Source organism: Hemicordylus capensis, chromosome 2, assembly GCF_027244095.1.
Source record: "Hemicordylus capensis ecotype Gifberg chromosome 2, rHemCap1.1.pri, whole genome shotgun sequence".
NCBI lineage: Eukaryota > Metazoa > Chordata > Lepidosauria > Squamata > Cordylidae > Hemicordylus > Hemicordylus capensis.
In genome coordinates, this window is record NC_069658.1 from 141,956,052 (window position 1) to 141,980,302 (window position 24,251).

General features: G+C 43.2%; 1 protein-coding gene across 8 annotated transcripts in view; it reads right to left on the reverse strand.

Annotated features, from left to right (window-relative positions):
* The window catches only part of DNAH6 (dynein axonemal heavy chain 6), a 353,767-nt gene that overhangs the window by 296,084 nt on the left and 33,432 nt on the right, over positions 1-24,251 (reverse strand). For 7 of the 8 annotated variants that reach the window (XR_008315406.1, XR_008315407.1, XM_053291993.1 and 4 more), the window contains 3 exons: positions 18,118-18,286; positions 14,906-15,022; positions 3,729-3,929 (listed from right to left, as the gene is read on the reverse strand). Coding sequence is in view for 6 of the 8 variants with exons in the window: in XM_053291993.1 (XP_053147968.1) it covers positions 3,729-3,929; positions 14,906-15,022; positions 18,118-18,286 (487 nt within the window). In the remaining 2 variants the exon portion in view is untranslated. Of the gene's footprint in view, positions 1-3,728; positions 3,930-14,905; positions 15,023-17,190; positions 17,211-18,117; positions 18,287-24,251 lie in introns of those variants that run through there. The other variant, XM_053291998.1, reaches the window with a different exon arrangement.

Consider the following 24,251-nt stretch of genomic DNA (forward strand, 5'->3'; position numbering starts at 1 on the left):
AGACATGATAGAGGTCGTTAAAATCATGCACAGTGTGGAGAAAGTGGATAGAGAGAAATTCTTCTCCCTCTCACTAGAATCAGGGGTCATCCCATGAAATTGATTGCCAGGAAATCTAGGACCAGCAAATGGAGGTACTTTTTCACACAACGCATAATCAACTTGTGGAATTCTCTGAAACGAGATGTGGTGACAGCCAACAACCTGGATGGCTTTAAGAGGGGTTTGGATAACTTCATGGACGAGAGGTCTATCAACGGCTACAAGCTGGAGAGCTATAGGCCACCTCCAGCCTCAAAGGCAGGATGCCTCTGAGTACCAGTTGCAGGGGAGTAACAGCAGGAGGGAGGGCATTCCCTCAACTCCTGCCTGTAGGCTTCCAGTGGCATCTGGTGGGCCACTGTGTGAAACAGGATGTTGGACTAGCTGGGCCTTGGGTCTGATCCAGCAGGGCTGTTTTTATGTTCTTATCCTCACAACTCTATAAAGCAGGTTAGGCAAAGAGATCATTACTGTGCAAAATTACCTAAGTAAACTTAAATATATATATATATATCCCACTCTTCCTCCAAGGAGCCCAGAGCGGTGCACTACATACTTGGGTTTCTCCTCACAACAACCCTGTGAAGTAGGTTAGGCTGAGAGAGAAGTGACTGGCCCAGAGTCATCCAGCTAGTATCATGGCTGAATGGGGATTTGAACTCGGGTCTCCCTGGTCCTAGTCCAGCACTCTAACCACTACACCACACTGGCTCTCGCCACACTTCCTTCCAGCAAGTAACCCCAGCAAATTAGTAAGCTATCCAACAATTATGTATGGTTTTTAAAACTTGGGTCTGGTTATCCTAGTACAGTATTTTTCACTGGCTTTATGGAACTGTATGTATGGAACCATTCAGTGTAGAACCATGCTGGCTCTAGGATCCTTCTTGCAGATAGGAGCATCAGCTTATTGTTTCATGCAGCAAGGTTATACAAGTATGAGACAACTTTCCTCATTACTAAACACAAATACTAAGAAACACTGCAAGGAATTTAGTCTCTATTTAATAAGGTGCTATCTTCCTGGTCCAAAACCTGGCCGTTGAGCCCTGAGCTGAAGTGCAGGCTGAACTACCGATTACTGGTATATCCTTCAACACATTCTAGGAAAAATAGCTGGTGCAGACTACCCCTAAGAATAGAAATTGCAATAATGGTGATTATGTTTATATGTTCATGATATTTATATACTGATTTTCAACAAAGTTATTGAAGCGGCTTACATAGTAAAATTAGAGAACAATTAAAACATTCCAACACACCTTAGTTTTAAAGTATCTACTACAGTTTCATTTGCATGATTTCTGAAAAGCATTTTCATTTAGTCTTGTAAGACTCATCAAATCAGCAGCTCTTGGCTTTCAAAATTTGTGGTAGAGAAGGCTATTGGGGGAACAGGGATGTAAAATGTCCTTTCCTCAGCCCTTTTGTTGCCTCATCTGGCCTTCAGCGGCCTCTGGAGAACAATCCTATTCCACCTCACCCCATCAAGGACTAGGCTCAGGTAACAACAAATATTTATATACCGCTTTTTAACAACAGTTTCCAAAGTGGTTTATTTTAGAGAAATAATAAATAAATAAGATGGATCCCTGCCCGAAGGGCTCACAATCTAAAAAAATTACTGTGCTGGTACTCCCAGGTACTGTGCTGAGGTGGATAGGGCCAGTTGCTCTCCCCCTGCTAAATAAAGTGAATCACCATGTTTAAAAGGTGCCTCTTTGCCCAATTAGCAGGAGTTAAACAAGGTGTTAGTATCCAGAATGTTTTATTAAACATTAAAGGAACTCTGTGAATGCATTTGGAAATTAATAATATCTACCTATCCATCTATCAATCCATCCATATATCTATCCATCAAGGAACATTTGGGGCTTGATGGATTAGCTCTCCTCCCTTGCCAGTGTCACTGTATTAAGTGAATATAGGCTACAGTTACTCAAATTCCACATTACTACTCCATCAAGCCTCTTTCTGTAAGGAGTAACTATTCAGATAGTCAGCACTAGGGGAGTGTATGGAAATCATCTTGCATTCCATTCTAAATTTGGAACGGAATGCAAAATGCACAAAATGTTCTGTTGGAACAACTGGGCAAACCAGTTGTTCTGATGGAACACCACCATTCTGCTGGACCATTCTAGCCGCCATTTTGGATTCCAAAATGGCACTCAGAATGGGGTCGTTAAGTTCTGCCTTGGAACAGGTCATTTCAAGCTCAGAACAGGACCCCTTTTTAAAAGGTATTCTGTTCCAAGCTCAGAACACTCAAAGCAGCCTATTTAGAGGAGGAACATGCCAATCTTGGGACGTTCTGAACATCTCTAGTCAGCACACTTTACTGTAACTAAGCTTGCACACATAAACATTAAATAAACACATATTTTCCCCCTTCCACTTCCTTCTCCTTCTTCTGTTTTTCTCTTGTGTCTATTTTGTATTGTAAGTCCACTGGGACAGGGATCTGTTTTCTCATTATTTGAATAGTGCTATGTACACAAAGGATGTTATACAAATAATATTATTAATTTCCAAATACCTTCACAGATTTCGTCTGTTTTCCTAAAAGCTAATTAAGAAAAACAAAATAAATGACATGGTTAGCTACTCTGGCAATGATTGCATTCCTCTTTGCTGTTCTGTATTAACAAACATGAGGGTGGAGACTCACAAGAAACCTGCTGCCTCAGAAATACTTCTAGCTAATCTGTTTTTCTCCACTGAAATTTAAGTAGAAAAGAGAATCCTTTTCCCCCTCTTCATCTAATGGCTGCTAACCTTTGGCCCTCCTGCAGATTTGGTCTACAACTCCCATAATCCCTGGCTATTGACCACTGTGGCTGGGAAATATGGGAGTTGTAGGACAAAAACAGCTTGCGGGCCAAAGCTGAGCAGCCTTGATCTAAGTAGTAAAATGGGCTTCCACTTTCAGTACATGCTTCCATAAATACTGAGATTTCTCTAGGATAATGAACTCCCATTCTTTTACAACAAACAAAAAACCAGTTAAGAGAATCTAAATAGTACACATAGGATACCATATATAATTATTTATTTACACAGTCAGACAGGTGTTATTGACTGGTTTGTTTTATCCAGACATCCAGTCCTTCCCAAGGACCTGGGATGGCTGAATTTTATTGTCAATGTTGTTGCTGTTGTTATAGATATCGTTGCAGAATATAGGCTGTTCCTAGTAAAGCTGCTTTTTGTAATTGGCTGATGGTGATTTCTGTTGTTGTTGTTGTTGTTGTTGTTATTTTACATTCTATATCCCACTTTTCCTCCAAGGAGCCCAGAGCGGAGTACTACATACTTAAGTTTCTCCTCACAACAACCCTGTGAAGTAGGTTAGGCTGAGAGAGAGGTGACTGGCCCAGAGTCACCCAGCAAGTATCATGGCTGAATGGGGATTTGAACTTGAGTCTCTCTGGTCCGAGTCCAGCACTCCAACCACTATACCACGCTGGCTACACTTACATTACCACAGTGGCTTACATTACATACCACCATGCTGGCTACACTTACATTAGACTATTCCTGAACGTAGCCGCAGCAAAAGGTGGGGGGGGGGGAGATGGATCTTGGATTGAGACTTCACACATTGAGATATAAAATAAACGTTTAAATGTAAATAGGCTTTCTACACTGTGTGCCCTCCTCCCAAACCCCCAAGTGTTCTGTACCTTTATTTGGAAGATAATACTTTGGAGATGTTTATCATCTTTAAACATTATTGATAAGCTTGGTCCTTCACCACATGTTTTTTCTTCAATTTTGTTGTTAATGACAGGACGAGTGAAAGCATCAAAGTATCGATCAGGCACAAGGTTTGCAACAGATAGTACAGTTGCCTGAAACTGAGTAACAATCTCTGCCATACTATCCTGTTGGACAATAATAAAGTTTATAAAGATGCTTGTTATAAGATACATGTTGAGCATGTGGACACTTTTAGACTTACATAACATTTACATAATATTGCTCTAATCCTTCCAACAACCCTGTAAGGTAAGTGAGTAATACATCCCTATAGCAGTTAGAAAATGGCTTGCCTAAAGCTACCTAGTGAGCTCATGGGAGAAGCAAGATTTGAATCAGGGCCTTTCAGATCACTCTCTTGGTCACCATATTGCATCATCTTAGCCATTACACTGCTTTATCTCATAGTAAATTAGGATAGTAAACATTCCAGAACATAATATAATTGTATACAAGTAACAAAAGATTATTTGGGACTATTCATAAACATACAATTGTGTTCACTTATATTGCATGAATAACCAATTGCAACCAACTGGCTGCTATAATAATTAAAAGACTGATACACAACCAATCAGAATTATGTCTGCTAAAAGACAGGTTTCTGTTTGGCTGTCTGTGCACATATAAGAATACGAAGTAAAATCACTTGTTCGAGGGCTAAGGCTTCTAGCTTATGCACACATTTCAAGCAAGTCTCATTCAGAACAGTGGGATTTACTCCTCAGTATACAGGCATAGGATCAGACATCAAATGTGGGGAACAAGCAAAAGCTAGCAGATATTGGTAAAATAGTGTTTATCTATGAGATGCAAAGTAATTATCCACACTTGAGATAACAAGAAACAAATATTCATGATTGGTGAACTGATCCCATTGCAAAGTTCACAGAGCCAGAGGATACAGAACAGGAGTAAAATATAATTCATATTGACTCACTGGATTATTCTGACGATGAGATACATGATGCTATCTCTTGGATTTTACTGCTTGTGATGACTTACCAATCATTCTGCTGGGTCCAGCAGAAAGCACACAATAACAAATACAATACATAAATAAGGCTTTTCTCACAACCCACAGAAACGGTTTCTGCGGGTCATGTGCTGCCATGGGAGCCGAGCAAGCCCATGTAATTGCCCTCCTTTAAACAAGGTTAGTGAAGTGCACATCCCGATAACCCCATTTAACTGATCGTGTCACTGTGGCACAGCTCCATGCCTCAGCGACTCACAAGGAGACCCCCAACAGGAGGCTACAAGCCTCCCGGCATCGGAAGGCTCCCCAGAATGCCCCATGCACTCATGTGGGGCATTCTGGGACTTCCGGGGGCCAAGAGGTCCCCAATCCCTGCCGCCCCAAACGGCTCCCTGATGGAGCTAGTAATCATCTGGGCGGCTGATGCAGCCGCCCAGGACTAGCCACCTGATCATCTGCAGGGAGAGCGGACCCCGCAAAACCCCTTACGGCTCCCATAAGAACATAGGAAGCTGCCATATATTGAGTCAGGGGCGGAAATGCAGAAATCCGTGGACAAATTCTATTCTGATGAATAGAAATGAATAAATGCTAAATGAATAAATAACCAGCTCTCAACACACATAAAAACAATCAAACACATCTGTATAACACATGTAGACATACAATAACATAATGCCAGGTGGAATTACAATATGCAATTGAAAAATAAAAAACCAGTATATGCAGATATCCAAACATAGTCCAAGATGTCTTCAGATGTGAGAATATGAAGAGTACATACAATGCAAGTAATGAATTCTCAGATCCAAAAGGAGTAAACGATGTACTCAGGGAGATGTTGCAAATGCTTGTAGTTCAAAACGTGAATTCTTCATTCAAAAAGAGAAACAGGTTGCTTACCTGTAACTGATGATCTGGTAGGGATCCGTTGTATTCATAACATTGGGTTCTGCGCCTGCGCAGTGACCTCACAGACCGATTAGCTAGCTCCTCGCTCCGCCCCTAACTGCCATGCACGAGATTGTGCTCTCCTTATCCCTGGCAGTTGGGGCGTGTCTCTTTCAATTTCTGGTGGACCGTCAGTTGTTCCCCTTGACGTTCCTTACTGCCACCTGTCCTGATGTTGCGGGGAGGTCTGGGAGGGTCTTATGAATACAACGGATCCCTACCAGATCATCAGTTACAGATAAGCAACCTGTTTATCTGGATAGTGATCTGTTGCATTCATAACATTGGGTGATTAGCCAGCTGCAACCCCGGTGGCGGGTAACAATCATGACAGGACTCTCTTCAGCACGCCTCGCCCAAAGTCTCCCTCTTTCGACTGTCGAAGGTCCAACGCATAATGCCGGATGAAGGGCTGGCTCGACGACCAGGTCGCTGTCCTGCAGATATCCTTCATTGGCACCCCAGCCAATGAAGCATAGGCGTAGGCCCTTGTAGCATGTGCTGTGACAGTCCCTGGGGGAATTCTGCCCTGAGCAGTATAGGCAAGTTTGATTGCCTGTACAATCCACTGAGCCAATGCCTGCCGTGAAACAGGCTTACCCTTAGAGGTTCCCCTGTATAGGACAAACAGCTTTTTAGTGCGCCTCATGGCACCCAGGTAGTACAAGAGCGCTCTCCGCACATCCAGTGTATGCATCTGCTTTTCTATGTCAGACTCTAGGTTTTGAAAAAACGTTGGAAGAATTATATCCGCATTGATGTGGAAATCCGTCGTCACTTTGGGGCGAAACCTTGGATCTAAACGGAGAGTTACCTTACATGGATAGATTTGCATGAATGGACGGTCCATTCTGAGAGCAGCCAATTCACTCACCCTCCGTGCCGACGTGATTGCAATCAAGAAGGTAGTCTTCAAGGTCTGTAGCCGCAAGGAGGCTGACGCTATGGGTTCAAACGGTTGTTGAGTCATTGCCTGCAGCACCAGTGTCAAATCCCACAGTTGTTGTGGGCATCGAACCGGTGGAAATAAATTATTTAAGCCTTTGAGGAATTTCTTGCAGTCCGGATGGGAAAATGCTGTAGTTTTGTCCCAACCCTTATGTTCTGATGAGATCGCTGACAAGTGAACTCTCAAGGATGCGTTGGCCAAACCTGTCATCTTCAGGGTGGTCATATACAGCACTATCTGAGTAACAGAAGCCCTCTTTGGGAAAAACCCATGCTCCTTTGCGTATAGTTTAAAATGCCTCCATTTACTGTTATAATTGAGGTGTGTAGACCGCTTTCTATTATTTAGCAGTATTCTCCTTAGTAACCTATGCGCCACACTGTGAGTCGCAGCGTTTCTATTTGGGGGTGCCATATCGCCCCGGAGTCCTGCGACAACAAGTCTGGCTGGTTGGGAAACTTGTGGTACACCCCTTTCGACATACGCAGCACCTCTGAGAACCATTGTTGTCTGGGCCACCATGGCGTTATCAAGATGCCCCTCGTGGCATCCCTCAGCAAGTGCGTTACCACCTTCGATATCAGTGGCTGTGGTGGAAACAGATAGAACAGGCTCCTGCTCCACCTGTATTGAAATACGTCCTCCCGGGACCCCGTGCCCACACCCGCACAAGAGCAATATGTTGGACACTTTGTGTTTGCAGCCGTCGCAAACAGATCCACAGTCGGCCAGCCCCATTCCTCGAACAGAGTCCTTAGATAGATCATATTCATCTCCCACTCGTGTTGTTGGTTGTACAGTAGCGACCTGCTGAGACCATCCGCCTGAATATTGTCCACTCCTTTTATGTGTATCGCCATCAGAACTATGTCCCGAGCTATGCACCAGTTCCAGATGTCTTGACTCAGCGTGCATAGCGACCAAGAGACTGTACCCCCTTGTTTGTTTAGGTACGCCATTGCCGTGGTATTGTCCAGATGAATCTGCACGACATTCCCTTGCAGCAGTGGCTGAAAGGCCTTCAGGGCCAAAAACACAGCAAGGAGCTCCAAGTAGTTTATGTGTCTCCTCCCCTGACGACTGGACCACTGTCCTTGTATCTGATGGTGTAGACAGTGTGTACCCCAACTCTGTAGGGAGGCGTCTGTTGTCACGCTGCATGTGGGAGTGAGCGGCTGGTAAGGCACTCCCGACAGCAAGTTGGATGGAATCGTCCACCACTCCAAGGAGTTCAATACTGCACCCGGGAGGGCAAGCCACTTGTGCTGACTGTCGTGATTTGGGCGGAAGCTTTTCAAAAACCAAGTCTGTAGCAGACGCATATGCAGTCGAGTGTTGCAAACTGTCGCATTGCACGATGCCATGAGACCCAGGAGCCTCTGAACCGACACTGCCCTTTGTCCAGGTTGTTGTTGAAACAGGTGTATAAGTTCCTTGATCTGTGTGAATCTGGATTCAGGCAGGTAAGCCCTCTTCTCCTGCATGTCCAAAACCGCACCTATGTAATCAACCCGCCTTCGGGGGTTCAGCCTGGATTTCTTTAAGTTCACTGTGACTCCTAAGTCCCTCAGAAGATTGAGTACATACTGGACTTGCAAAAGTAACTCTTCTCTTTTGTCGCTGACCATAAGCCAATCATCTAAGTATGGATATATTACTATGCCACTGGTCCTCAAGTAAGCCACGACAGCTGCCATTACCTTGGTGAACACTCGTGGTGCTGTGGACAGGCCGAATGGCAAAACCACATACTGGTATGCTGTATATCCGACGGCAAACCGCAAGTACTTGCGATGTCCTTCGCGAATGTCTATATGAAAATAGGCATCCTTCAGGTCCAGGGTGACAGCCCACTCCTCTTGCACCAGTAGGTGCAAAATGTCTTGCAGTGTTATCATTCTGAATTTTCTCGTGTCCACATATAAGTTCAGCTTTCTCAAGTCCATAATTGCCCCTAGAGCCCCATCCTTCTTGGGGATTTGGAAATAACGGGAATAAAAGCCCTGCATCCTGTCCACCCACTTCACCGGTACAATCGCTTGTTTCTCCAACAACACTTGTACTTCCTCCATCAGTACCTGGGTTGGTCTGGTATACGTTATGCCCTGAAAAGGTGGCAAAGTTTTGAACTCTATGGCATAGCCAGGCCTGATGATCTTCAAGACCCACTGGTCTGATATCATATGGTGTCATGCTTGGGCGTGGCTGGCCAGCTTGATGGTTGCGCTGACCTGCACAAGGCTGATGTTGTGAGCTTTGGGTTCCATAACTTGTAGTGTCGTTGGTACAGGAGGTGGATGGACCTTCCCATCAAAGAGACTGCTTTTGCTGGTCCTTGCCTTGTTTCTGACCTCTCTGGCGCTGGGCATAGGGTTTATTTCACTGGAAAAGCTTATACTGCCTCTTGTAATCCCGTTTATCCTGTCTGTATGCCGACCAGCCTTGCTGCCACCCGTACGTGCGGTTCCTTGAAGTCTGACCACCTACAGCCGCCATGAACATTTTTGCCGTGAATGTCGACTGCTTCCAAGACTGCATAGTTGAATCAGTAGTCTCGGCAAAGAGCCCCTTGCCATCAAAAGGTAGATGTTCCACCTTGTCACGCATGTCTTGCTGAAGATTGGTCCAGTGTAGCCACGCATGGCGACGTAGAGTTATAGCAGTGGTCATTGCACGAGACTCTGTCTCCGCAGCATGCTTAAACGTGCTCAGAAGATGCCTTGTAACCACCGTTGCACGCTTATAAGTCTTTTTAAAACTCTCTTGAAACTCCTCCGGTGACATCGTTGCAGAGTCTTGAAAAAGAGTATCCCAAATGTGGCGACCGTAATGCGCCAAACACGTTGAGTAATTGGCAATTTTGATTGCCAAACTAGATGTGGCATAGACCTTCCGGCCCAGCACATCAAGTTTCCTGCCCTCCTTATCATTGGGCTTTGAATGTCGCTGCCCACCTTTTGAAGCGGCACACTTGATCACTAACGAATTCGGTACCGCGTGTTTCATGAGGTAGCCATTGTCATACTCTTGTACCCGATACAGCCCCTCCAGCTTTCGAGAAGTAGCCGTCGATGTCTGCAATACTTCCCAGGCTGTTTGGGCCGCCTTCGTTATCGCCGGCAGCATGGGCAGAGATACCGGGAGGGTCACTTTGGCACGTGCCATCATATTGTAAACAGGGTCTTTTAAGTCCAACTCTGGTTGTTTTAACTCAAGTCCTAAAGCCTTCGCCATTTCACGAATCTGAATATGATACGCTTTCAATTCCTCAGAGAGCGAATCCTCGTCAGACTCTGACGTATCAGAAGAATCCGCATGCCCCGAATCTGGCACCTCAACAGGTGCGACCGGCACCTTCGGCTGCTGTCTAACTGGTGGAGCACTCACAGGTGGCCCTCTGGGCACAGGTTCAGCTGTAGGCACCGTAGTCTGGACCGCCAAGGCCCCTGATTGCTGCTGCGCCTTTCAGATCTTGTACTCGGCATAGTCTGCCGGATATACCACTGGTGGGGCATGTGTGAAACCACACAAATGTCCAGACTGCGACGTGGCCGGATGGGCGAAGCACAACGCCGGGGGGCGTACGAACAATGGAGACGGCCCAGTTAGGGTTGCCCTATCCATCATTGGCGGTCTCTGCGCCTGCATTGGGCTCATGGCCGCTGACACCCGTTATACTGGTCTCAGCAAAGCAGGCAAATGCAACGGCGCACGTTGCGGCGTGATTGATGGCGTTCTCGGTACCAGGGGAGCAGTCGGCGTATTCGGTACCGACAAATTCCTGGCACCCTGATCAGTGACCAACCCTGAGAAGCCGTGAAATGTTGACTCAGTCGGTGTGCTGTCAGTTGAGTCCAAGAGAGCCAGCAAGTCCGTTTTCACTCCTGAACCCACCGCCATTACTCTCTCCACGGCATCCTCTCCAAAATCAAGGTAGTCCTGTGTCCTGTACTCCTGTCTTGGAGTCATGGTTGGTGAAACCAGCGGGGTATGCGCTGGGGTCAGCTCCATTGCTCCCCGACACTGTAGAAGGGGCCGTGAGCTCGACGCCTCCATATTACCTTGCGTTGAAGCATCTCTCGACATCAATCCAGTCTTCTCCCGGGCCCTCGATACCGAGCACAGCATCGTCATCGATACATTCTGAGCCCTCGATACTGATACCGACACCGAGTCCGACACCAACATCGAGGTGCCTTGTGTTCTCGACACCGAGCCCGACATCGGCATCAACGTGTCTTGCAACCTCGACACCGAGCCCAACATCGGCATTGAAAGCTCTTGTGCACCCGACATCGAACCCAGCTCCGAAAGAGGAGGCACCGCACCCGGCCGCGGGGGAGCAGGCAGCAGTAATGACTCTGCAGCCGTCAGTAACTCCGGGCTTCCCGTCGACATTGAGGCCCACGGTGTCGAAGCTGCCGACCCCGTGGAGTACCAGCCCTCGCAATCTGACTGGAGCACCAATGGCGATGGAGTCCAACTATGGACCCGGGTCTTTTTCATTCTTTTCCGAGGAGGCGACGTCTCTTGCTCATCCTCCGTCGACGACTTGTGCTTATGCTGCTTATGACGGTGGCGCTTCTTGCCCACATCTTGCGGCTGTTTGAACTCCTTAGTCGCAGTGGCTTTAGACTGCCTGAGGGCAGGATCCACCGAGGGAGCACTTGCGCCCAACATCGTTGCCAGCATCGAAACGGCTCCCGACATCGAGGTCGATGGTCTCGGCATCAGAGGGCGGAGCGCATCATCATATAGCGCTGCACGCAATCTCAGCGCCCGGTTTTTCAATGCTTGTTTTGAAAAAGATGAGAAAATCTTGCAACTCGCTAGGTTGTGCTGCTCTCCTAGGCATAACAAGCAGGAATCATGCGTGTCTGTGGAGGGCAGCTTCGCCTTACATTCTGAGCAACGCTTAAAAGTTGTTTTGGGCTTGTCCTTGGCCGACATGGCCTCAGCCATTCCCGTAACGGGAACGCTCGCTTTTATGCTTTTTGTTTAAAGGATAATCCTGAAATGCCAATCCAATACACAGTCCAATATTCAAAAACCTTTTCGTCGTCCTATTCCGTTCCTAATCTTTTTCCAAAATCTAAACTATCTGAGGAGCTAATCAGTCCGAGGTGTTGACGCAACGGCGGTCAAACAGAAACTGAGAGACACGCCCCAACTGCCAGGGATAAGGAGAGCACGATCTCGTGCATGGCAGTTAGGGGCGGAGCAAGGAGTTAGCTAATTGGTCTGTGAAGTCACTGCGCAGGCGCAGAACCCAATGTTATGAATGCAACGGATCACTATCCAGATCAAGCAACATACTCTGTAGAGACTGATAGTGACTGATGATGGAGGACAAATTACACCAGGGGAAAAACCAGACAGCCACCCCAGGATAAGGAACTGTTTCGCCAAAGGCTTCATCAGAGGCAATTTCCCATTTGTTATTTGTTTTATTTCTCTTTGTAAGCCACCCTGAGCAATTTTTGGAAGGGCGGTATTGCAATCGAATTAATAATAATAATAATAATAATAATAATAATAATAATAATAATAGGAGTACAGGATGAAAGTAGAGAAGCATTACTATGCATATACTGGTTTTTTATTTTTCAATTGCATATTGTAATTCCACCTGGTATTATGTTATTGTATGTCTACATATGTTATACAGATGTGTTTGATTGTTTTATGTGTGTTGAGAGCTGGTTATTTATTCATTTAGCATTTATTCATTTCTATTCATCAGAATAGAATTTGTCCATGGGTTTCTGCATCCCCACCCCCCATTCTGTGGACCCCGGGTTTTTTTCCTTATATATTGAGTCAGACCATAGGTCAATCTAGCTCAATATTGTCTACACAGACTGGCAGCAGCTTCTCCAAGGTTGCAGGCAGGCAGGACTCTCTCTCTCAGCCCTATCTTGGAGATGCCAGGGAGGGAACTTGGAACCTTCTGCTCTTCCCAGAGTGGTTCCATCCCTAAGGGGAATATCTTACAGTGCTCACACTTCTAGTCTCCCATTCATATGCAACCAGGGCAGACCCTGCTAAGCTAAGGGGACAAGTCATGCTTGCTACCACAAGAACAGCTCTCCCCACTGCTCATGTGGAGAGCCTCACTGTGTCATGCCTAATGCTGAATCTTAGAGGTCTGGTATTTCTCCTCATGGCTCTCTCTTGTAAACAGAAAAGCAGACTTAACTTCATGAGCTGGTTCAGACATAGCATGGCTTGACTGTCAAGCCTTGGATATGCATGCCCCCCCCCCGCCCCCACCATCTGCCCTTCTGCACTCTGATTCCCTCCTTGACTTCCTGGTCTGGACAAACCATAGTTTTCTGCTATATCCAGACTGGTAAACTATGGTCTGTGTTTGCTCGCTAAACAAGAAATGGAAACCTAACAAGAATCAAGTATCTTCAAGAAAGAGAATTATCAAATACTCCATGGATGTATTCATTAACCTTCAACAATGCAAAAGAAAACCCTAATAATTTTTTATTCATTTAGAATAAATTCATTCAACTTAGGCCCCCCAGCTGTTTTTGGACAGCAACTCCCATAATCCCCAGCCACAGTGGCCAATAGCCAGGGATTATGGGAGTTGTAGGCCAACATCTGCAGGAGGGCCTAAGTTGAGAAGCCCTGATTTAGAGGTATGAAGGCCAAATCTAAAACTATGAAGAGTAGCTCTCAAGAATTGTCTGCTTCAGAAAGTCCCCCTTCTGAAGAAAGAAATATGCAGGATGCCAATTACTGCTAGCTCTCTCTTTGTTTAGTGAGAATGGCTAGCATGCAGATTATATTACTCTTGAATAGTTCCACTGAAATTAATGGAAGATATTCAAAACTAAATTGTCACATTAATTTCAGAGGAAACTACTCATGAGTAACTTAGTCTGCAGGTCAGTCAATATGCCCCAAAGCATGTGAAAAATAATAAATCTCTGAAACGAACATGTGTCTTGAAACCACAAAGTAAAGACAGCATGGATTGCAGATGTAGAAATTCATATCCACTTCAATGCTTGAGCAGCTTTGCATTACTGCAGTGATGAAAATGACCATTATTAGATTGCCTTAAGAAAGAGTTTAAGCACGTGTCATGGTTTTTTGGTTGTTGTATTTGTATTACTGAACTCAGGTTGCAACCCTGTCAACACTTATCAGGAAGTAAGTCTCCTTGAACACAGTGACCAGAATCCAAATGCTGCACATATGCAGTCAAAAAAGTATGTGTGCAGTGGATATATTCCTGCTTCAGCAACACAAGCGTGTGTGTGTGTGTGTGTGTGTGTCTGGGTGTGGATTGTTGCCACTTTCCCCTTCCTTCAAGTGTTATGTGCAATGCACAAGTATGTCCCCGAGGGCTGTGTGACCCTCAGAGACATATCTGCGTGCTGCACAGGGTGTCTCCAGTAGAAGGGAAGATCAAGAAAAATCCCCTTCCCCTGAGTTCATGAGTGCCTGCGCTGCTGAAGTGGGAATGCATCTGCTCCCCATGTGCTTCTTTTAGCTGCATACCAGCAGTGTTAATAGAGATATCAGCCAGAGGGACTTACTTTCAAGTAAATATGTATAGGATTGGGGATGGGGATGAAGCTCAGTTGCAGAGCATCTGCTTGGCATGCAGAAGGTCTCAGCTTCAGTACTTTGCATCTCCAGTTAGGGCTGAGAAAGACTCCTGCCTGAAAACCTGGAGCTCTGTAGCCAGTAAGGATACTGAACTAGAAGGACCAATGGTCTGACTCAGGCAGCTTCGTATTCCTACTGCACTCTCAGACACATATGTGCATGTCTATACAGAAGTTGATGCTCTTAACCAGAGAACTCTTGGATTGTAGACCTGGAGCTCTTGCCATGGAATGCCAATTGGCTAGCTATTACTTCTGCTCCATGTTAACTTTATGACTTCAGTGTCCACCACATTATAAGTTCCCTCACATGCTGACTTTTCTAACTCTCTCTATGCTGAACTCTACTGCTACTCCATGTTTTGGTCTGGGTTGCCTAAGCCTCCAGGCTAGATCCTAAACTTACTTTACCACCCTCTTTAATCAAAAGTCCTCCCCCAAAATGCTAATGCTGCTCAGAGACCTATGCCAACTCAAAAGCTTGATCCTGCCAATAAGTACAACCTCAGCCCTGTACATTAAAATAGGTTTTGATACATGTTTACATTTTTCCCACACAGCAACCTCAAGTTAAGTAAAAAAATGTTAAACCTGGAATTCATCCAAAGATGGTTCAAATAGCAATGCGTGGATCTCTAAAATTAGTTCTAAAAGAAACATGGGGATAGATGCCTCATCTTCCTCTGGCCCTATAATCACCGAAGTTGCCTAAAATAAAATAAATCAAAAATTAGAAATGAATAAATATTCTTATGTTAGAAACTATTTGTTTTATTAAAGAGTAATTTATTAAGGTGAGTAGCAAAAAAAAAAAAAAGATTCTGCCATTATATAAATATGCATTGCAAATATGGCATTTGTTCAAATAACTTGAAACTTGCCATGCATGATCTACTAGACAAGGTCTACAAATGTGCCTAATTTCAAAACAATTTGATGAAAATTGCCACAAATATAGCAAGTTTTAAAGTGCTGAACATTGATATTTCTTTAACAATTGGTGAAAATGACTAATGTACTCTGTTCAGACTTGCCTAAAGGTGTGGGTTTTGTTTTGTTTTTTTGTTTTTTGTTTTGTTTGTTTTTTTGTGGTTTGGTGAAGATTTGAGCAAGGTTTTCTTGTCCCATTAAAGACTATGGCTAGCGAGTCCCAGAACAGTTATGCAGAACGTGACCATTTTGATAATGAAGTCAGAATGCTGACACATTTTCCAGTACTCTGACATTTGCAGGAGGAACAACCTAATGGATTCTATTGTAAGTACAATGCCTATTCCATTATTTATGGAATGTGAACTCTCAGGGAAATGGGGGAGGAGAGACATGGAATGGACACATGAGGAAAGCCAGGTGGATAGAACAGGTGTTGGGGAGAAGCAGTGACTTCTGAGTAAGCCTCTTCAGGACTGTAGCATCCTTTTCTTCCCCCTTCCCCATCCTATCTTATATGTCAAGGCAGAAAGAGTCTCACTCACACTTCTTCAGAACTACCTCAGTTAACAGTGCCCTAGCCGCCCATTTCCCATTGTCAGAATGCAGACAGGAAAATTGAACTTGACATCTGCGATAAGGCGGCTTCAACAGAATGGCCCACTTTAATTACACCTATTTTATATATTTTTAAAAAACAGAACACTGAGATAATCTCAGCAAAGTTTAGCCTATTTACTGTCTATCCACAAAGTTCTAGCTATCCCACAATTCCCAGCTCACTAATTTCTCTCTCCTATATCCTAGAACAAGGCTGCACAAGTTCGGCTCTCCTACAGACGTAAGCCTAGAGCTCTCATAACCCCTGGCTACTAACTAACCACTGTGGCTGGAAATTATGGCTGGAGATTTTGAGCTGTAGCCCCAAAACAGCTGTTGGGCTGAAGTTGTGCAGCCCTGTTATAGACCTTGGGGGTGGGGTGTCTGTTTTTACAGTGGAAAAACTCCACAGGTCAGTTATCTTCACTATTTTTCAAGCAGGACCACTTTGGTTAAAAAAACCCTCCAGTGTGAGGGTCATTTCCCATATTCATGCAGTGCTGTGCAGTTTTGAGCATCAGGGGTGGGAGCAGGAGTGGATGGATGGGTGTAAGAATAACAGAGCCCTGTCAACCCCCAGTGCCACCTTGAAAGGTGTACAGAGCACTGGCAAGTGTAGTCCTTTCCAGCACCTTCCCCACAGAGTTCTATGGCAAAAGTGCTGGGAAAAACTACACTTCCCAGCATTTAATGTACATCTTCCAAGATACTGTTGTACATACTATATCACAATGATGATTGTAAGACTTTACTATAGTGCAGAATATACTATAACTACTTTAGAAATATATAAGATATAAGCATGAAATCATATTTGGTACAATCTGTGCCATTCAAATCAATGGGTACTTTGCTTTTTATTTCAGTGGGATCTGGATTATATCTACTTCTAGGTACAATCTGTGCAGTTATTAAAATTGTCTCGCTCATCCCTTTATCTTCCATTTGCCTGTGGCCTTTCTAACCCCTTTTGTGCAAACAATTTATGATGTTATCTGTCTGTTCCTAACTGTCCTCTTCCATTCTGTCTAATATCTCCACGATAACATTTTGGATTAATCAACTTAATCTCCAACTTAATCTTAGCAAAACTGAATTGCATGTTTGTCACCCACATCCCTCTATTTCTTCTCCTTTTCTGTTAACGTTGATAGTGTTTCAATTCACTTCTCCTTTCAAGCATGTAATCTATGTATTACTTTTGATTCCACTTTATCTTTTTCATCCCATATCTTGAACTTTTGCCAAATCTTCTTAAGATGTATTCTTTTATTTTCCTCAATACTTGTTCATTCTCCTCTTACCAATATTCATTCTGTACCTTCAGTTTACTTTGTAAGACTTACTGTTTCCTCGGACTTTCTGTGACTTTTAAAATATTAGTTTTGCTGGGCTTTCTAAGTCTCTTTCCTTCCTATTCCCCTTTGCTAGTTGTGTCGTTCTTATATTTTACACTATGAGCCTTCAGGCACGATCCTTTGTGTTTTTTTATCCAGTTGTAAGAAGCCTAATTATAGATGCATTCATCATCACCATAATGTAAAATAAGCTGATTTGATTTGCTTTTTCTCTGTATTACAAAGCAATAATTAGTATTTTTGTATATAGGCTGAAAATGCTAAACCCAATGAATGAAATCTGAAGAGTAAAACTATTTGTTTCAACTTCTGCTTCACACAGGTACAGAATAAAACCAACACAGGACATTTTTAGAAAAATGTGTCTTGCACCTTTGCTGATCAAATGGCTTTCATTTTCAAGGATAAGAACTATTTCGTTTCTTCCTATACCACATATATATGTGAAAATACTGCTATTAATCAGTGGGAAATAATATTTTTGTTTTAAATAAAGTCACTGGCTGACATCCTAACAAAGCATATGCGTTAGGAGGCTCTGTGGGGACATGAGGGTGAAGCATGCACAACTTTTCCAGTCCTCCTCTGAATGTGCTATTGCACCAGAGGGTGAAACTTCCAGCTCTGCTATGCTCCTGAAGTGCTCTAAAAGAGATGAAACATGTCACTAAGCAACATGTTTCTAAGCTTCTGGAGTGTTAAGAGCGAGGAAGTTTCACCCTCAGGTGCAGCAACACATGTGGATGCCTGAGGGAGTTGTGCACAGATTGCATCCAATCAGATCCTCCTATCTCACATGCCTTGTTAGTTAGGATGTCAGCCACTTTTCTTAAACGTTCAAACAACAGTGAACATGAACTAATATGGCAGAGGAAAGCTTCTGAAAAATCTTGCAGTAGCTCTGAGTGAAATTACCTTCTTTTCCACAACTTCTACTACTTCCTCTGTATTCCATTTCTGAATGATCTCTGAAGGAGGTGTCTTTTTCAGCTTCTCAGTGAGGTAAGTCAAAAGGGCAGAGACAGATTTTACAGCCAGTACATGCAAGGTGTTTACTATAAGGTAGTCAGCAAGACGAACAAAGCTGGAGGGAAAAGAACACCAGAATACACAATTCTGTCTTAGTACATCACAGTCCAAGCCACCTAATAGCGCAGCAGGAAATAACTTGCTTAGCAAGCATGAGGTTGCCAGTTCGAATCCCCGCTGGTACCTATATCGAGCAGCAGCAATATAGGAAGATGCTGAAAGGCATCCTCTCATACTGCGTGTCCCCTCCTGTATTCTACCAAAGACAACCACAGAGCTCTTTTGTCACCAGGAGTTGACACCGACTCAGTGGCACACTTTACCACAGTCTCTCGTAATTCCCACAGATTTCAATGAGATTTTCCCACAAGTAAATACAAAGAAAGAACTGTTAAAGGCTGATGGTAGTGGTGTGCATGGAATCGGCACCTGCTGGTTCGAAGGGGGGTGTCTCTTTAAGGACGGGGAAGGGTGCTCTTACCCCTCCCGCTGCATTTCCCCCGCTGGCGTTGCCTTTTAAAATGGTCCAGCAGGGCAGCAGCGTACCTTCTTGCTGCCCCTGGTGCCTCCTCAGACCGGAAGTTGCTGCTGTGCGGGTTAGGTTCCATAAGCTAAAAAGGGTTAGGTTCCTTAAGCTAAAAAAGGGCCAAAAAAGCAGAAATAGAGGGAATAAAGAACAGTACCTTGCTCTCAAGACCTCCCACTCTGCAGTATGGCCTTCAAAACTCACAAATCCTCCAGATATTTGTGAATTTTTGCCAAAATCTCAGGGGGATTTTTTTCCCTTGAAAAAGTGAGCCACAAAATGGCTTGTGTTGCAATATGGCAATCAGAAATGACATCAGAAGTTATTCCCAGCCACCCAGAACCACGGATAGGTGAATTTTACCTTTTAAAAAAACATGAATAAGGAAACTGGGTCTCTTAGACCCAACCACAGATACACGAAACGGTGATCCACGAGACTGTGGATAACAGGGAACACCTGTATAGTTCAAAATATTTTGGGCAAGCTTCTCTTTATTCAAAGAGGTTTTTATAGCCTGCATATTTGCAGACAAAACAATACAAAAATTACTATAAAACTTTATTATTTGCATTTAAAATGCAAATAATATAAATAGGTCATTGGGGGGTATACCCATAGTAGGGAGTATGATTATGGGGCAAGGGCATTGGGGTGTGCATGGTTATGGGGGCTGTCATGGAGAATACCTGCACTTCTAAATTTGCAACTACAACAGTGATGGTGTAGAAATATAGTGTGACTGCGGATGATGCGAGTTGTAGTTCAGCAACATCTAGAGTACCACAGGTTGAGAACCCCAGGTACCACAGGTTGAGAACCCCAGGTACCCCAGATGGTTAGAAACAATCAAGATCAGTCATGATATCCAACTGACTTATCTTGATTTTATTCTAATGAAATTGCTTGAAATAAACCAAGACCTGAAACTTGCTACAAACAGGTTATTGCTCAGATGTCAATTTATTTCAAGCAATAAGGTTAGAATGAACCAAGATCAGTAAGTTTGGATGCCACAGCTAATCTTACTTTGTCCCTCACCGCAAACAGAAGTTGAATTGTTCTGACTTGCACACAGGCAGAGGAGGGGGAGGAGCATGCACGTATGTGCCCCAAATGTATCTCTTTTAGGTAGAGCCAGATGTACAGATATACAGAGCCCTAAAGTACACATATAGTAATACAATGCTATTCTTATTTCCCTGCAATTGCTGTCCTTTGCATTTCATACCCCTTTGTCACCACTGTTTACATTCATCAGTTGATGATGCAAGTGAAAAAGTGGGCTCTAGCCCATGAAATCTTGTTTTGCATACAGCTATTAGTCTTTAATGAGTCACAAGACTCACTCCGTTTATAGAACGTTTATGAAAAGTTCGTTACCAATTAAACTGTTCTCATAATCATGTTCTCATAATCAAGAAAGTTAGTCCAAGGAGCAGCCACCTAAGATACTGAGTTCTGTGTGCTCCCCCAAACTGGTCATGTAATAGTGGAAATCCCAATTGGAGGACTGAGAAGTAATTGTGTACAAGGGCAAAATCATAATTGGACGCTGTACTGAGTTCACATTGGCAATTTTAGATCTGTTGTATGATGGCTTGGTGCAACACCCAACTACAATTCTGCCTTGCATATGGTCACTTCCTGCTCCTCCGACTGGGATTTCTGCTGCCACACATGCAGTTTTTGGGAGCATGCACACCCAAGAATCTTAGCTGGCTGCTACTCAGACTAACTTTATTAACTGAAAGAACACGACCAATGCTTGATAAGTACTTAATCAATTGAAAGAAACTGTCGAAATCCAATGCAATACTTATAATGTAAACTCTTCTCTAGGGTGGCTCACCTGGAACCTACCCTATTGATCCAGCAAATACTTTAAAAAAAATTTTCCAGAAGTTTTAATATCATCTGGTTCGGTTTGGGTTTGCCTCTGTTTTGCTTTTTTAATCTATTAGAATTCATGTACTATATTTACATACCAGCTTTTAGGATAAAAGATTTACAAGAGAGTGAATTCGTTTTACAACTGCTAGTGTAGGGGAACATGCCATATCTCCCCAAGGAAGAGAGTTTCCAGAGCTATGACAGAAAAGGACCTGTCATTGGTATCCACCAAATGAATCTGAGTAAGAGGCAGCCCGAAGAACAAGGTCTGGGATGCAGATCTTAATGCCAGATAGATTCATATGGACACAGACAGCCCTCGAGATATCTTTAAAGCCTGACATTGCTTTGGGCCAGGTAATAACCAACATAATGAATTCTGCCTGGAAACAAATTGGCAAACAGTGTAACTCATATAGTATAGGTGTCATATATTCAATAAAATGGGTGTGGGGGTGTCAAACTGTGATTTTATTGATTCAGTAGTGGACTGGATCTAATGTTCCCATCCTTCAATGGAAGACCCTCCTCTGAAGGAAGGAGCTCTTCCTCCAGAAGAAGCTCCTCCTATGACAGGAAGGGGATATGCTGGATCCAACTTATTGCTTATAAGCTATCCTGGGAGTAAAAATACTCAAAATAATGCTTTAAATGAACAAATAAAAATAATTTAATCTATTGTGTTTCATATTTCCCAGTATTAATTTACCAATGTGTAATTCAAAAGTACGTAATGTTTGGCTCAAATTATGTTACATTATGTTACCCCCTGGTAACTGGGCACAGAGGCACCTTTTACAGTGGGGATTCTCTTTATTTAGCAGGGGGAGAGTAACTGGCCCTATCCACCCCCAGCACAGTACTTCCAGTGACGGTTGCTGGTGTGTGTCTTATGTTTCTTTTTAGAATGTGAGCCCTTTGGGGACAGGGAGCCATCTTTTTTGTTTGTTATTTCTCTTTGTAAACCGCCCTGAGCCATTTTTGGAAGGGTGGTATAGAAATCGAATTATTATTATTATTTCTTGTTTACACAGTCAGACAGCTGTCATTGGTGTTTGTTCCATCCAGACATCGAGTCCTTCCCAAAATACAAGCTACCTGTAGCCAAAAATTGGTGGACCATAAAATTGAAAAAGTTGAAGAAAATGAAGATGTAAAAATATTATGGGAATTCCAACTACAAACAGACAAGCATCTGCCACACAATACACCAGATATGACTGTAGTCAAGAAGAAAGAAAAACAAGTGAAAATAATCGACATAGCAATACCAGGGGATAGCAGAATAGAAAAAAAAGAAATAGAAAAAAATCACCAAATACAAAGATCTACAAATTGAAATTGAAAGGCTGTGGCAGAAAAAGACCAAAATAATCCCAGTGGTATTTGGCGCCCTGGGTGCAGTTCCAAAAGACCTTGAAGAGCACTTCAACACCATAGGGGACACAGAAATCACCATTACAAAAAGCAGCTTTACTGGGAATAGCCTATATTTTGTGACGATATCTATAATAACCAACAGTACTGATGATAAAATTCAGCCATTATTATTATTATTATTATTATTATTATTATTATTATTATTATTATTATTTCTTGTTTACACAGTGATGAGGTGTTATTGACTGGTTTGTTTTATCCAGACATCGAGTCCTTCCCAAGGACCTGGGATGACTGAATTTTATTGTCAATTGTTATAGATATCGTCGCAGGATATAGGCTGTTCCCAGTAAAGTTGCTTTTTGTAATTGGCTGATGGTGATTTCTGTGGCCCCTATGGTGTTGAGGTGCTCTTCAAGGTCTTTTGGAACTGCGCCCAGGGCGCCAAATACCACTGGGATTATTTTGGCCTTTTTCTGCCACAGCCTTTCCATTTCAATTTGTAGATCTTTGTATTTGGTTATTTTTTTCTATTTCTTTTTCTTCTATTCTGCTATCCCCTGGTATTGCTATGTCGATTATTTTCACTTGTTTTTCTTTCTTCTCGACTACAGTTATATCTGGTGTATTGTGTGGCAGATATTTGTCTGTTTGTAGTCAGAAGTCCCATAATATTTTTACATCTTTATTTTTTTCAACTTTTTCAATTTTATGGTCCCACCAATTTTTGGCTACAGGTAGCTTGTATTTTTTGCAGATGTTCCAGTGTATCATCCCTGCTACTTTGTCATGCCTTTATTTGTAGTCAGTCTGTGCGATCTTTTTACAACAGCTGATTAGGTGGTCCACTGTTTCATCTGCTTCTTTACAAAGGTGGCACTTGCTGTTTGTGGTTGATTTTTCAACTTTTGCTCTTACTGCATTTGTTCTTAGTGCCTGTTCTTGTGCAGCCAGTATTAAGCCCTCTGTTTCTTTCTTCAAGTTGCCATTCTTAAGCCATTGCCAGGTCTTGGTGATGTCTGATTTTCCACTTATATTGTGCAAATATTGACCATGCAGTGGCTTCTTTTTCCATTTTTCTGCTCGGTTCTTGACTTGTTCTTTCTTGTAGGCCTGCTTTCTTTCATTGGTGTTGAATAGTTTCGCATTATTGACCATTTGAAGTGCATCTTCTTCACTGTCCTTGATATATTCTTCAAGGCCTCTTTTCTCCTCCTCTACTGTTTGATGGACTTGTAGCATTCCTCTTCCACCTGAGCTGCGAGGGAGGTATAGCTTATCAACATCACTGCGGGGGTGCAGAGCATGATTGATTGCCATTATTTTCCTGGTCTTACGATCTAGCGTCTCTAGCTCTGCCTGGGTCCAGTCTATTATTCCTGCCGTGTATCTGATAATAGGTATAGCCCAGGTGTTTATGGCTTGTATGGTGTTCCCGCCATTGAGTTTGGACTTGAGGATTTTTCTAACTCTCCTGATGTATTCTCTTCCCATTTTTCTTTTAACTTCAGTGTGTGCGATGTTATCAGCCTGGAGAATGCCCAAGTATTTGTAAGGTTCTTTCTCTTCCAGGTTCTTGATCTTGCTTCCATTGGGCAGTTCTATTCCTTCTGTTTTTGTTATCTTTCCTCTTTTCATTATTAATGCAGCACACTTGTCTAGTCCAAACTCCATTGCTATATCGCTACTGAATATACGGACAGTGTTTAGCAGTGATTCGATTTCTGACTGGGACTTTCCATACAACTTCAGATCGTCCATGTACAGCAGATGGTTGATTTTACTGGATGTTTTAGATGTTTGGTATCCGAGGCCTGTTTTGTTTAATATTTGTGAAAGTGGGGTCATGGCGATTACAAACAACAGAGGGGATAGTGAGTCCCCTTGGAAAATGCCTCTTCTAACCTGTCCAAGTGTCTCGCCATTGATTGTTAACTGTGTACTCCACATGCATTATTATTACATGCATCATTATTAATTATTATTATTATTACATGTACATGCACCATAGAAAATGGCCAGTGTGTACCTAACTCTTCCCCTGCCCCACCCCATAACATCTAGTGTTACTTATCATTCATGATGTCACACTGTTCTAAATTTCCCTACATATACTCCACATGCTAGTTATTACCTTCAAATTCTTTGTAACACCTAAAATATCTAAAGAACCATCTCCCTCCTTGAACCTGCCCACTCTTTACAGTCATCTGAGAGGCCC